The sequence below is a fragment of the Acartia tonsa genome, chromosome 4 (assembly GCF_053477335.1).
Source record: "Acartia tonsa isolate MP-2025a chromosome 4, ASM5347733v1, whole genome shotgun sequence".
Lineage (NCBI taxonomy): Eukaryota > Metazoa > Arthropoda > Copepoda > Calanoida > Acartiidae > Acartia > Acartia tonsa.
The window spans coordinates 26015975-26032317 of NC_137263.1; the positions used below are offsets into that span (position 1 = coordinate 26015975).

Genomic DNA, 16343 nt, shown 5'->3' on the forward strand with positions numbered 1-16343 from the left:
TTAGGGTACATTTAGTAAATGTTTCTTATATGAAACTTAGGTTACGTTTCTTAACTGAAAAGCTTAAAAAGAAACAAGAAATATTAGGTCGTTTCTTGAAGCACCTTATAGTGCCTATAAAAATGACGTCATTAAACACAAATGGCCTTGATAGATTACATTTTACCATTGGCCAATTGATATGTATACTGGCCTATTATTGGCCATTTGTATTATATGACGTCATAGTAACTATAAGCTGCTTTATTATAAAGGTTATTCTCTATATTTTTTATAAAATTGCTCCGCTTCTTATGAACATATCTGACCTTGTTGCATAAGAAATTCAACCTTTGCATTGCACTTGTTTTTAATCCTTGCATTCGATCAATACTTTTTCAATTTACATGCAAATATTTTACTTGTATGTAACTTTTTAAGAGCGAAGCTTACCTACATTTATGTTAAGTCTGCTTGTCCGTACAACAGTTTAGAGCGTAGAAATTCTATATATTCATTACCAGAAAGTCTGTTAGTATTTTAAACATTAGTGGCTACTCACTTGAGTCGACCCCCCCCCCCCTTCCGTTTTTATTTCAGAATCAAAAAGAAAAAGTAAAAAAAATGGAAGGGAGAACATTTTACCCTCCACCAAAATAGCTATAAACCTTCCGAGAACCTATGAGAAGCTACACTGAGAGGAGAACCGTATGGGTTCAGCGGTTTGCTAGATCCTTCGCTACAGACAAAAAAAAACTTATTACTTCATATTATAGGATATTTAAAACTCATAACAGGCACAAAGTAGACTAAGATTTTTTAAGTAGCAAATCTGTACAAAATCTGACCCTGAATTACCCCCCTCCCTTCCCCCCATAATCTGGTTGACCACATAAACCAAGATGAAAACCAAGCACACGGTTTGGTTTCAATATACACCTATATATAATTATACATATAATCATACATTCCCTATATAATTAAATTAAGATATAGGTCCTTGAATGAGAAGATACAAACAAAAGATAGTAAGAATATATTAATATATTTGCTGGTAGGTTGCGTGATAAAAATTAAACTTAGTTAAAATGTTTGCTTTTTGGTGTTTGTATTACTACTCAAAGAAATTGCTGTTGCTCCTACAGAGTTTTAGCACTATTGGGACCATTTCTATCCTAATTTATAATATTCAGCATTAATGCTTTATACGTTTATAAAACAAGAATTGGTAGCGAAGCACAGACATTAAAACGAATAGTAAACAGTCTAACAGACGGACAAAATGAATTATAGTTAAGGAATATCTTCACATAATCACCACCAATCCAATCACATTCCCCATATAGTATTGCGTACAGACGGACTGACGGACAAAGAAAGTTCATTTTAAAGTCGCTTCGCTGCATTGAAACTATTAAACATTCTGCAGAGGGAGTCGAGTAGTTAAAAGTTATTTAATAATTGTTGAGAATAATTGAATTAGTATTTGAATAGTGTTAGGGTGGGTAACGCCCATCTTTTATGTAGAATTTCACTAAGTCATCACATTTAAGCCAAGAAACATATGTTTGGGATAGAATAAGAAAGCTTTTTCAATTATGCACTTTAATTTTGCGTTTTAATCATTAGTCGGAAAGAATTAGGATTTTATAGAATATGATCTTAGAGTTAATAAAAGTAAATTCAAATATTTAACTACTTCTAAATTTTTAGATAGGTGTAGAAGGAAACCTAATTTTCAAAGTTTCTATTATAGTTAGACAACTAAAATAAAGCTACCTATTTCTTTTTGATTGACGCTATTTTTAGATGTTAAACATTAACGATACTCAAATCTAAATAAAAAAAGTCAATAAAATAGATTTTGAATAACATAATTTTTTTTTTAATTTATTGATAGTTTGAATTTTTTTTTATATTTTCAGAAGATTGGTTGGCAGTAACTCCTGTGATGATTTGGACGCCCTACAAGAATAAATATCTAGAAATTAATCCTCAAACTTTAACAATCTTAAAATTTGTCAGTAAAAATACTAAAACCAAATAAAAAAAAACTTTATTTTGTATTTATACCAAGACATTATAAAACAGTTATAAAGTAAATAAAAAGGTATCAGTGAACCATAAACACAAGCATTTATATAATTTTAGACTGTGAAGAAAATAAATATAAAAAACTTTCTGCATTAACAAGAGAGGGAGAGAGTAATGGCGCATAAATGAATGTACACCATTACCTTCCCCTAATAACTATAAGGTACCAATGAAAGAATTTTACCCATAAATATTTAGAAAAGATTAGTTTATCATCCCTTTATCCCTGGCCCTTACTAGAGACAGCAGCCCAGCCCACAATCAAGTCATAAAAAGAACTCAGGGGGAGGGCTGAGTGAAAAAAAAGTGAAATTTCTGCAGAATTTCTGCCATGATATAACACATAATTGTGGGTAAAATATAGTGAGAAGTGTCAGCTCCATGAAGCTCCATGCTGGTCACAAGAATAATTAAACTCTCCATGATCCCTGCCGAATTTTCACAATGAAATTGGGAAATGTTTAGAAAATAAATTTTGTCATCGTGGAGATATGCTATAAATATATATAAAGGTAGAGGAGGGTTAATGCATTGCTTACTTTTTTTGCAAAAATAATTAAAATTCTTGAATCAATGGCACTAGCTAAAATCATATGTAAAATATCCAGTAAAATTTGTTAAAAAAATGAAGTTTTTTATACGTATATTTATGTCACAAACACTTTTAATATTTGACAAATGATAAAATTAAAATGTTTTTCATACACTCTTCGCTTTTTAAATGGTAATCTTCATTTTTATAAATATGCCCTAAGGCAAGCAACTAACTTTTATTTCTAAGCCAATAAATTTAAGCAAAAAGTTGTTTAAGCTTTTATACTAAAGATTGAAACGTTTTTTGTTTTTTTTTTGTCAAAACTAATGATTTGATACCTTTGAATATTGTCTTTAAGAAAATTAAATGAATTATAGTAACATATTTAGAAATTTTTTTTTTGTGATGTCAAACCTATTATTTTTTGTACATAAAAATCATATTTGTACCAATGTGAAAAGCATGAAAAATTTTAGATACGATCTTATTAATTCAGAAATAGTTTGCAAATCGTGGCTGAGGTGGGCGGAGAGTTTAATAACTTTTTCCAACTTCGCGCCACAAATCATTGAAAATGTTTTTTTTCTCTCTCTTTAAATTGAAGACTTTCTTTGTGCTCTCTTTTTCATGTCTTTTCATTTAATTAATTTAACAAATGTTCATCTGCATCAATTATATGTTTATTAATGTTTTTAACCCCATTCATTCACATTTTTACTTACCAATTTTTGGCAACTTTTTTCAAGTGTTTGTGTGCGTGGCTCGAGCCAAAATTGCTTCGGGGGGTCTTTGTTACATTTTCAAACCAAAACAATTTATCATTGATGAAATTTTAAGATACACTAGGGTCAAGAGTATTTGGCTTCAAAGCCTCACCAACCCACAAGAAATTTCTTCCGTGCACCCTAAAATCCCCCACCCCCAAAACTTCTTCTAATTTTACCCAGTTTTCCACCCATCCCCCATTCCTGACCTAATGCTAAAAACGCATCACATGAAATCTTGTTCTTCAATGGAAATCCATAAATTTTGTGTCAGAAAAGTAAAGATAATTATAATGATATTTGCAGCAGACCTTTTATGGAATTCAGTATCTCTAAAATTACTTTTTGATAAAGAATGTTTATTTAATAGAAAATGCAGTACTTTAAATATCCAGATTTTAAAATAAATATCAGTCATAATTATTAAATTATCTACATATGTTAAATTTTATAAATAAAAATACCATTTATGTATCCGCAACAAAAATTGTAAATACTCGTAATTCAAGGTAAGTGCATACCTCATAAAACCTAAATTATACTCACTTATTGCAAATTTATTCAATATAAAAAGATAATTTTATATTTTTTCTTATTTGCCGAAAAGGAAGTCGATACAATTTAGAAAAATATATTTTATTGACTCTCATTAAAGTTCTTTAATTTTTTGTGTGTGATAAAAAATTACATTTCAAGGTGTTTACTTTTTTATATGTAAAACTTGTAAGATAAATAGTAAAATAGTTTATTAAGTTATTATATTGTTTTATTTACATAAACTTAAAAGCTGACTTATGTATATTGACAACTATAAAAAGAATGTTTCCTTTTTATCTTGTATCAAAAATGACTTAAAGGTCATTTGAAAGGATAGCCTTTGGTCCTTTAGATTTTTATCAAAGACGAACCTTTTATTTTGTAGTAGCGCAGATTCTATATAATTAGAGTATGTGCTTAAGAAATTAAGTAAATTTATTATATCTACCAATTTATTTATGGGTTGCAATAATTTAAGGCGTAGGTTGTTCAGATTAAATTATATATTAATGACTTATTTAAATGCATATAAAAATGTATTGTATTACTGCACTACTTATGGAAAAAATATTCCTTGTTAACCTTACATTTAATCTACTGTTGATTGCTTAAGATATTGTTTTTTACTGCTTTTTTACATAATTTACATTGATTTTTATATCACAAAGTAAAATATTTATATCTTAAAATTCTGTAAATGATTAAATTTAAAATGTGTATGTACATATAACTGTTGTTTGTAAATTGCTGAGGAGCTCTTATACTTTTGCTAATTTAGAATTTGAAGAATACCATGTATTATATTTTTTTATAACTTTTATGTATAATTCTGTATTACCAAGTTATTTTTTAGGCTGTGATTGTCTTAATATGTTTATTAATTATTTTCCTTAATAGATACTTTATGCATAATTGTTTTTTTTTATTAATATTTCCTTTGATTTAAAGTAGCAAGGTTTTTGTTTTGTTTCGATCTTGTTAACCACTCAATCGATTTAATTCTCAATTTCAGAGAGAAGCTTATATTGGTCTTTAAAGAGCACCGAGATGCTAGGGGCGCAGTAGAAAGATCTTGAGGTTGCAAAAGGCCATTGTATAAATTAAGTATAGTAAGGTTTTCGTATGTATATGTATTCATATTGGAATAAAGAGGTTATTAAAAATTCATCTATGGCAAAGAAATTAAATACGCGGCCCAACTTACAGAGAATCTGTGCTTCTAAGAAACATAAGAAGCAGAATTCAAGAAGAACATATTTACATAAATAACAAGAAAGAGCTTACCTATAAAACATCTCTTGACCTTCATTCATGTTAACAAAAACTTTAAAATTATTTACAGAACAATTAACTAACAAAGCATATTGGTTCTGTTTTAATTAACTATTCTAGGTTTTTAGCCCCTGAAATTAACTTAAAGTTTAGGCCGTGGGATTAAAATATGTTTTGCTACATGAATATTAGTTTTGATAAAAACAGAAATATTTCAGCTATAGTAAAATGAATTTATCCCAAAACCAATGGTGAATTTGGACAATATAATTTCATTACTGGATTTAACAGTTTCCTTTACATCTCACGGGTTCCATAAAGAGAACTTTTTAAAGAAATTTCTATTTTATTCTTACTTTAGATTAGTTTTGGTTAAGAAAAGGTTGGAATGAAGTCGCCGGGGCGATAATTCCCTTAGTAAGAAGGTATCACTAAGTCAAAGACCTCTCCAATGACTAAAAATAATCAGAAGAATGGTGACAATATTCTAAAATAGGATTTAATGCTCTGTATTTGTCCTAAATCATTATTTAGTAAGTTTTATATATTTTTTTTAAACTCTTCCTTGCATCCTTAGTGCAATCAAAGTGTAAATAGAAAATAGATTTGCTTCACTGGGTAAATCTATCTAATCAATTTAACATTTAAGAAATATTGTCCAGCAACCTAACCACAAACCAGCGGTGTACGATCAACATAAGAAAATATTTTTAAACATTGCACATACGGGCAACCAGGGGATTTTATTCACCACCCCCAAATCAAGTTTAAATCATTCTATGAGTATTATTATATCCATATTACATCAGATTTCAAAGGAATCGTAAAATTACGCTTTTTAAGTAAGCTTTCTAATGCCTGGAAGTTAAGAAATGCAAAAAATTTCTTACAGAAAAAGGCATATTTTGTGTGTTTCACCAACAATTTTAAAAGTATTATAAAATCTCTTAGAATTAACGTAATTAGACAAAATAACTTTTGTTGAGTCATGCATTACATGTATATTGAGAATATAAAAGAAAAAAGCACAAATTGAAGATATTAGTCCTACATAATATTAGTTGAAGTCAAGATTTTAGTTTATTTTTGTTTGTTTTAAAATCAACATTTAAGTAGACAGTATCAGGAAACATGTTTTCACCGGGTGCCACCGGCTAAAAAAGCGATATTTGATTACCAAAAGACATATTATAATCGCCAGTACTGGTTTCATTTACCCCCCCGCGCCCCCGTAGGGGTTTTTTGCCTGTTTTCTGAAGGTGGGTGCACAAAAACTTTGTAAGAAAATGCTTTTAAAGGCGCTTTTAAAGTCAAAATTTAATAACATAGTTGTTTTATTTCATTAAATCCCTGCTTTATTTTACCTCTAAAATATATGGGTTTTTTCAAGTTTGATATTGCTGCGCTAATTTATTAGATAATTCTTCCTGTCAATATTGTAACAACCCGAAATTAGAATCTTAATAAGGGATATATAATTACTTGCATGCTGCACCATATTTTCTCCAACTAAAATAAAATGGTCTTTCGAGCATGCTAATATAATGATATCCCCTCCCCTCATACTGGACGTAAGAACTGACCAATAAATTAGGACTAAATTAGCAACCTAAATTGACAACAAAATTTACCCAGTTATAATATATTATGTCTATTATTTTAGAGTGTTTAGATAAATTGGAAACACTATAAAAGCTATTCAGTATGTAATTTACTATTAAATTTAAGCATTTGCTCTTTAATTGACCATATTCGCAATTTATCGCAGTAGATTTTTTGTGCTTCGTTACTTATGAATTGTATCATCCTTATTGTTTTCCTTAGAGGTTGAGATAGATAGATAGTTGGATGATGGATAGATGGATAGATAGATAGATGGATTGATAGATGGATAAATAGATGGATATATAAATGAATAGATAGATTGATAGATAGATGGATTTTGCAATTTACCACACTAGATAGACGGATAGATGATAGATATTGCACTAAATGGTGGGGAGGGGCTAAGCCTAACTCAACACCTCTTTATGTTCGAAGTTTTAATGTAACTAACTTGTTTATTACCATTATCAATGATCTAAAGGAATAAGACAAAGGTCAATATAATTGATGTACATTCCCAATTATAAAACACAAAATTACCTCTTGTGTAGATAAAAATTAGTATTCAAAACATTTTAACACACAACTGTAAATCTTTGGCGACTAGTGTTATAAACAGCCAAATGTCCCAAAGGTTAAGTTAATATCCAAATAACGTGGTGTTCTTATAATTAATTGAAATTGGAATTAGCAAGTGTTATGTGTCTGTCTATTGGTAATGCTTTGTTTTTAAATTATGTAATTACTTGGTCTTCATTTTAAAATCTGCAGTTTTATTTAGGAAGGGAGGGGACATTGGGATGTTTATTACACTAGTCCCCAAAGTTTTAAAATAAAATTTTTATATTTTTTGGCCTAAAAACTTTAGGAAGTTTTATTGATTTTTTATTGCTTGGTTCATTAAGTAGAGTGTTGAAATATTTTAATCACTAATTGTCATCTACAGTAATCAATTTCGTAATATAATTTGATGTATCAATATTATGTAGGTATATAAAATATACAATGATACAAATATTAATCGGTCATTGTTTTGTCCCTTAGATCCCTGTTTGTTAATTAACCCTTAACAGTTGGGCCCCTTGTCGCACATTTAATGGTCGGGGGGGAGGGGGTTCTTTTTGCAGGTCCCCTGATTGATAATGAATTTCCGACTACAAGTGATTCAAAGTCAATTTTCGCTTACTTCGCTCTTTTATTCAAAAACCTTTGTTTTTAGGTCCTTTTTTACTTAAAAATTTCAAAAAGCTGTTATTTTCTTTTTTTTGAAGCTACAAATACAATTTTTTCAGAAAATGTTTATCTTTATGTAAATTTTATATTATAAATCTCAAAACATAAATTTTGGTGGCTGCAGCTGTACTTGGCCGCTGCCAGCCGCCGCAGTCAGCGGGTGGCGGGAAAACGGCGGCGGATCTTTAGGAAATTTTAATACGTTATGTAGACATACAAGAAAAGCTAAAATTTAAAATTTGAAGTCTCTAAGTCAAAAATTGCGGTCACATGAGGCTTTTAAAGATTTCTAGAGACCTGGAGGATCAGGACCTTCAAGATCATACCTGGAACCTAAAATTGACTTGAATACCTATATTTTACATAAGGGTTTATGATATTTTAGTAAGATAAAAGGCTTTGTTTAAGTCAGAAAAAATGTTTTGCTTTTTATCTGGATGAACCTGTCAGGTTTGCTGGCATGCAGTGCCCGCCAGGATGGAGATATTCAAAAAATTTCAACTCTCAGTTGTGTGGCATAGCCATAGTTAAGAAGTCACTCATTTATAGCCCTCTATCTTTCACACACAAAAATTATGATAGAAAAAAACGGAGGGGAGGAGGGGGGGGGGAAACGACCCCCTCCCCCTAACAGTTAAGGGTTAATATACAGATAAACAGTAAACAAGAATCATAATTTTTATATAAATATAGATATTAGTTTTTGAAAATTGATGTCAATCATGCCTACATTTATAATGGATTTATTATCACTGAACAAACTTGTAGCTGACTAAAATAAGGGTTTCCCATCCACCCCCTTTACACCATCCCCTCCCCTTCTACCGAAATGAATTCCCAGGCCCCAACAACCCCTAATTTGACACTTTGAACACTAAAATTGGACTATAATTGACATAGATACACTTTAAAGGGCCCAAAAAGCTAGTGATAGAGTAGCTGTGCTACTGAAAAATTTTCATACTACTCTGATAAGTTAAGAAATGCATTCCCTGACCTCAAACATTCTAATTTGACATTTTGAACAAGAAATTCGGGCTCTAAATAATTAAATCCCCTTTTTGGCTGATATGCCCCAATGTGCATTGCAAAATGAAAGTATAAATTAGATTAGAAGCATCATCGAATTCTAAGAGCAACTGAATAAAAAACTTTTTATTAATCTGCTCTGCTAGACCGTATGCTGTTGAACAAGCTGTGTAAGCTAAATCTGGTCGCCATCTCGCTGCTGTGACTGTGAATTAGAATAGGACACCTGATTTTTTTTTGTCTGCGTCTTCGAATCTCCGAAATTGGTCTAATATAATATTTATGCATAGATTATATAAATGTGGAAGCTATAGAACACCAAAACAGTCTCAGCCAGAGATAAACAGAGAAGTCAATCGACTAGAAACTAGATTTTTATACATTTTTACGTAATCAGTGATCTGAAACCATAGATTTTTATAGAAAATGTGTCAGGTGTTTTAAGATAAAAATTTAATACAAAATTTAGGTTAAAAATATGATTTATTGGTTTCTTAGTTTAAGCTTTTTAATATCTCAAATATTTAAGATATAACTATTTAACTACTGTTTGAATTTAATTAATAAACTTTTTTTAACAATTTGAATGATTATAGTTATTAATGTGGTTTTATATATAATATAAATGTTTGATATTTTTATTTATGGGTATCAAGGACATTGAATGGTTAAAGATTAGATAAACATAAACATATTTCAATATAACCTTTTTCCTTTTATGGGGGAAATTTATATATCATGGTTGGGCTACAATCACTTTTTAGTGGCGAAGGTACTCTATAATTTGTGAAAGACGGCTGAAATTTTTATAAAATTTCTCTACACCAATCAGCGCTCAGTATATAATTTACTTTGTTCGATGACCTTTGTTCATTAGCGTATTAAAAAAAATTTTCTTCGTTTTTTATTGATGTTATCATCCTTGTTTATTAAGAGATTAAAATATAAATATTTTAAACGAAATATAGGCATAAAATGATGTGAAATCTTTTTAAAAAATGAAACTCTTATAAAACTTAAAGCTGAGCACGGCAATCGCTATTTTGGGACAATTATTACCGGTTGAAGGAAACCCATCAAGCATATCAGTCGAGCAATATTTTCAGACACTTGTAAATTTTAAATGCATGTCCTAGAGGTATCACATTTTTATCATTTCCAGTCACCCAATTCTGATCAGCTAGTCAGAACAATCCACAGTCGGCGAGGGTGCCATTTTTTATGAACAGTTGCTAAATTCCATATATCTTCAAAAAAAAACATTTTTTTGTTCTTTTTGTAGCACAGTAAAATCTTTCAAAGCTATCCATCATCAAATTTGAATAGGAGCTTTTTAAGGATATATGGTAAATATATATATAAAAATATTAGAGGATCCATAGATTTGGCTCTTTTACAGTGAAGAACCCAGACCATAAAATTTAAACGATAATTTTGTTTTTAAATCCGTAAACAGAACAATGCTTTCTGCAAAGCATTTTTACCCCAAAAAATTAAACAAAAACTTGGTTAAAATGTAAAAAAATGTATATGTTTTCTCAATAAAATACGAAACCAGCTTCATCTCAATATTTGTACTAGGTCTTATTTTGGATGAAATAAAGTACGTATATAAGTCTAATTTTAAAGTTAAAACTGCATTTTATAATTTGTAATCTGGTTCCTATATTCCAAAAGGGAAAAATCGATGAAGCCCTAATACATGTGTGTAGAAATTTGAAACTCAGTGATATGTTTTCATATATAGGAAAGATTGATGTTATCCTTTATAATATTACCTTAATAGGTTGTATTATTATTCTTTCATATTTCCTTTTTGGATGTATTAGAAAATCTAAAAATTGATCATTTAAATCTGTAATTTAAAAAATCGAAATTAATCAATTCAATCTACCAAGGGCGTCCAAGCTTTTTCATTTGAGGGTTGTAATCTTTACATCATACAGGCAAAGACGTCCAAGCATTTTAATTTTAATGGGGGGGGGGGGGGTAAAAATTCAAACTTTAAATTTTGGGGGTACCCCCCCCCCCCAATTTCATTGTAGGGGGAAATCACCCCTTTAGCCCCCCCTCCCATTGGACGTCCTTGCAATACACCAAAGCAGGTTATCTTAATTGGTAGATATTTTTGGGGGGAAATCTTACACTTAATAAAAGGTCGTTAAAACCAAAGGATTTGTTGTCTGCAATTGTTTAGATGTTAGAGCCTCTATGGCTGTATATTGTCATACAACGCCCCCCAAGGTAATAAATAGTTAGAGGTAAATCCACTTTGTATATCTACTCTAATATCAATGCATATCAAACTATTAAGAATTTTTGGTTCTTTACTTAATCGTTATATTTACTGAATATTGAACAAGCCTTTCTTGAAATAAATACCTTATGAATTAATGCTTTGGTTCTACTCATGGTGATTTTTTGTGTGCTCTAAAGTCATAAAAAATGTTGAATTGTTATTAAAGAAAGCCTGGGTTTTTGTGATATTAACACAAAAAAAACTATGAACACACCACCTTTACATTGGTTCGAGATGTTTTATTATTCATCCACCTTTATTCATTTAGCTAAAAAATCGAGCTGGTTAGAAATCTTTGATATCGAAGTTTCTTTATAATTAGGGTATGTCCGCATATTCTTTGCTCCGTACGTATAGTTTTTTCAAATATTAACTAGAGTTGGGCTAAAAAACTGGTTTTAATCTTTTGCTTGTACATTTTTATATTCGTAGAAAGCTGGATATAATACGATGCTAGACATAGTTTTTTCGTATGGATGAGAACCGGTCCCTATCCACCGGATTCGAATGAATACGAGAAAAACATTTATCGCTTGGAAAACTTGAGCTCATATATAGACATTTATTTCTTATATAGATCTGTCATGGATCTTGATGTAATAAAGCAGGCTGTTTTGTAAATGTTAAAAATTGGAAGATTTCATTAAACAAAAGTTCCCACAAATATAAGTATTAAATTACAAATCTATAGTACAGTTTAATGTTTCTTTTCTGCCTAATGTAGCGAAAAATATCTACATACTTCAGCTTTATAAGTCATAAAATATTTCATATCAAACCTTGGCTACTTTTCTTTATTTTACAGGTTGGGTGTGTGTGTGTTGCATTAAACAAACACACACACGCACGCTTTTCTCTGATTGCATGAAATTTGAAATTTAGAATTTGCAATATTCAGGTGCACGACTTCGGCAAACAGACACACACGCTCGCGCGCTTTCAAAGAAAATAATTTAATGAACATTCTATCAGATGAGTAGTGAGCTTCTTTAAAACAAACTCTGTCCGTCTGATTTGAGACGAGGCTGTTGACATGACTTCTTTTGGTATTTTATGACAAACCACTTGATGATGATTGTAGCCACATGTCAAACCACTTTAAAGTATGCTTTGAAGTATTTAGCCGCCTAATTTCAACAAACCGCAGCCACCTTTCAAATTTTTTGACAATACATAACCGAAGATGCAGTCCTAGTAATTCAAATTTAACATTCACAGCTAAGTCGCTTATTTTTGAAAATTTTCTATCACAGTGTTCACACAATAAAGGCAGAATGCAACAAATTCTATCGAATCCGAATATTTTACCTTAATCTTGTTAAAAAAATGCTGTTTGGCGTCTAAAGAAAGTTTTTTTTAGTAAAAAATGGACCGTTTAGATTTAGTTTTTCAGGGAACATTAATGCTGGTCATCTCGCTGTTCATTTTTCTCTTCAGGATTGTGCTGGTAGTTCATAAATTAAACAATAATCATAAAATAATTAATATTTAATTTGAAATACCAAACAAATGAGTGTATTGGAACAACGCCATATCCAACTCTACTGTTACCCACAGAGGATGAAAAAATATACTTATTGGAAGACGGATTATTTGAAAAACCGTGAAATAAGTCCATTACATATTATACCTGATTTATTAATAATTAATCCTAAGAGGCCGAGTATGAGTCAAGGTGCGTAACCACGAACCGACACCACGCCCAGAGAGGTAATTGTAGTTGTAATCTATATGTATTGAGCCGAAACAATATAGAGATGAGATCTATAGTTTTATTCTTGTTAATATTTAAGAACGAAATGATAAATTGATTCATTCAACAATATAAGTAAAACAAAAAAATTAGGTATTACTAACTTTTATATCTTAAAAATTATATGGTAAATAGTCACATAAATGTACCATCTTTCATTAATAATTTATTTATGACTACCCGTTTTGTCACTGTTAGGGAAGGTTGGTTGGGTGTCCAAAACACAGATTTCAGCACCGCACTTCTGCTTTACAGATATAGGTATTAAACAGTTTTGGCAACAACATAATCATGTAAGTAATAGAGAAGCGGATTACTTTAATTCTAGATAAGCGTAAATATTATTACTATAGAAGAATTATAAAATAGGAATCATGATAAAAATAATTATGTTTTCTGTATTTTAAAAACAAAAGGGTTTTACACACTCTGTAGATTTATATTTTAAACAAATATCTATGATTCTGCCTAGACTTCAGAATATGATTGTGTCAGGTTATTCTCTATGTTATAAACATAACTCTGTGTTGTCCAGAACGTGGAGTAGTTTAATCATTGCAGATTATCCTCTCTATTGTAAACAAAATTCTATGTTTGCTCAGACTGTAGAGTGTGGTTATAGCAGATTTTATATTTATCATAAACACAAGACTTTATTGGAGTTTTATTATCCTCTCTTTTATAAACAAAATTCTATGATTGTCCATACTATAGAATGTAGGCACAAGTATAACTTTTCACCTCTGATCCGCAGGCCAAATCTTTTTGTACGATTTTCATTCAGCCCAGGCACACATATCTACACACAGACACACACCCACACAATTACACATACACACAAAGCCATATGCAGGTATCGACACATGATCTTTCCACACAGAACAACAAGGATCACAACATCCATAAGTAGCAAAACACAGAAATATGTTTGTAAATAGAAGAAAAGCGAGGAAGATGGTTAAACAATGTTCAACAATGCAAATTTCAGAGTAGTGTTCGTTGATCAGAGGATTTTATACCAAATAAATATAGATTATTATATTTTTCCCATAAAAATCAAAGCTTCACAGAGTTAAAGACTGAAGTTCAGACAGCATATATTGTATAGTAGATGTGCATTGGTGAGAGAATTAATGCCAGCCTAGTAACTATGACTGATACTTATTAGTAGAAAGATACACGTACTTCATTAATCCTAGAGTAGGTTCGCACCTAATAATGCAAATGGTAAAAAGAAGTTAGCCCATCTCAAATGTTAATTACTAGAATCTTGAATTACGGTTCAACTTCCCCTAATTTGTTTGGAGCTTTGTACGATACAATAATTATATTATTGAGGAGTGCAAAAGTATTTTAAAATAAAGTTACATTAATTGATGTCATATGATAAACTTTTTATTTTCTAGCGAAAGCGCCCTTAACCTTCATGAAAGATAAGGGCGTTTGGTTAAGCCAAATCCAAGTTGATTATGTTTTTTTTTTAATGAATATGAAAGTTTTAAAGAGGGGAATTAGATATTATCTCAGGTTTATTAATAACCAAATCTCCTTTGCAAAAATGCCTAAACACTTACCAGGACCATCACAAAGATTCTCTGAAAGTTGCATGACAATCATTTTGTTGGTTTTTGAGATATTACGATTTACACATCCAGCTACTTAAGTTAAAAGATTAATATATAATGATTCCTAAGAATAACAGGCAAAATAAATAAGAGCGACGCATGGCTATAAACAAGTTTTTTAGTATGTCATGGAATTTCGCGACAATAACATGCATTTTTGTTTTGACTTCTATATAATATGCTATTGCTTAAATTGGCGACATTCTACAATTATTAAAGTTTACTTCTTCAACTGTATAACTTTTCTGGCTTAATGTTATGGATTTGGTCATCCTTGTCATGTATAAAATATAAAACGATAAAAAATTGGAATATGTATGCCCAATCAACCACATATGTGTATATCTTCCTTTTATAAGAATCCACGTAAAGTACTACAATTAATTGTACAAAAACAAGGATGACAACATCCATAAAAGCGAAGCACTGAAACGTTAGGACTAACGGACATTAACACTTATATAGTATCTGAACTGAAAAATCGGAACATAAATAATGTATAAATGTCGAATCAAAATTGTAGGTAAATTTGTTGAAAAACTGCTTAAAAACAGGATAATGTTTATGGACATACTTACATTTTTGGACTTGATTATAGAGTTGCTTCGCCTATAATATTGTTCTTTGTTGTCCCAGAAATCAATATACCAAAAATCAGATCAAACGGATAATTAAAACACTTGAAAATTTGTTGTTAAAAAAGTAGAAAAATCAACATGTTTAAAATGGACGTACGGACATTCTGGTAATGATTATAGAGTTGCTACGCTTTCTAAATCGTACCCAACTACTACAGGAATCATCATGCAAAGTTTGAAATCGATTGGACAATTCTAACATGCCTAAATTAAAGAATAAAAGCTATCTATCTCGGACGGACGTACGGACGGACGGACGGACCGACCCTAATTATAGAAAAGCTTCGCTTTTAAAAATTCACATAAAATTTGGCTTTTCCGTTACTTGTAAAAACCAGACAAGTCTTGAAGTCATATTATTTTGATATTCTTTTGAATACATCATTTATTTAATGCAAAATTTATTTTGTATTTATGCGTCTAGTAAACTCTCTTATACTGTAAATTTGATCTGTCCTCAATTTCAGGAAAGCTTGACATAGGTTCAGGATTTTTTTATGCCATTTAACTTCCCTATGCGAGGCGAGTACCCTCTGGAGGCTGAGGAAAATATAGATAGAACCAACTACAAGTACTTTAAAAAATAGTTCTTAAAATTATTTGAGTATAATGAACACGTGACTTCTTTTAGATCATTAAGCTTGGTGCATACAAAGTACACACTCAATTCATATGCTTCTATTAGCAGTTATGATATATGTATATATATATATATATACAGGGTGCGGCACATAAATCCGGACTTTTTTTAAACGGCCATAACATCAAAACTACTTGACCAATCAGGACGTTTGACCCCACTATAAAAAGCTTAAATAATGACCTTTTAGCACAAAAAAATCTTTGGACGAAGATGGACGTGTATTACGAGCTGGCCGCGCATATGTTCAACAAGGCAGATTCGAAATGCGCAGGTGGATTAATCTTGATTCCTGACTAGGGCCCACTAAATCTGACCTCAGCCCATTTGTAGTTGAGAT

The 16343-nt window shown here is 30.6% G+C and overlaps 2 protein-coding genes across 5 annotated transcripts in view; both read left to right on the plus strand.

Moving 5' to 3' along the window:
• LOC145315409 (uncharacterized) overlaps positions 1-2760 on the plus strand; it is a 127633-nt gene extending 124873 nt beyond the window's left edge. Inside the window, exon 10 of the mRNA XM_080155391.1 lies at positions 1905-2760. Coding sequence (XP_080011517.1) covers positions 1905-1956 — 52 coding nt within the window. The 3' untranslated portion in view covers positions 1957-2760. The remainder of the gene's footprint in view (positions 1-1904) is intronic.
• Positions 1-16343, plus strand: part of LOC145316572 (uncharacterized) — a 257683-nt gene that overhangs the window by 203153 nt on the left and 38187 nt on the right. The window lies entirely within an intron of this gene.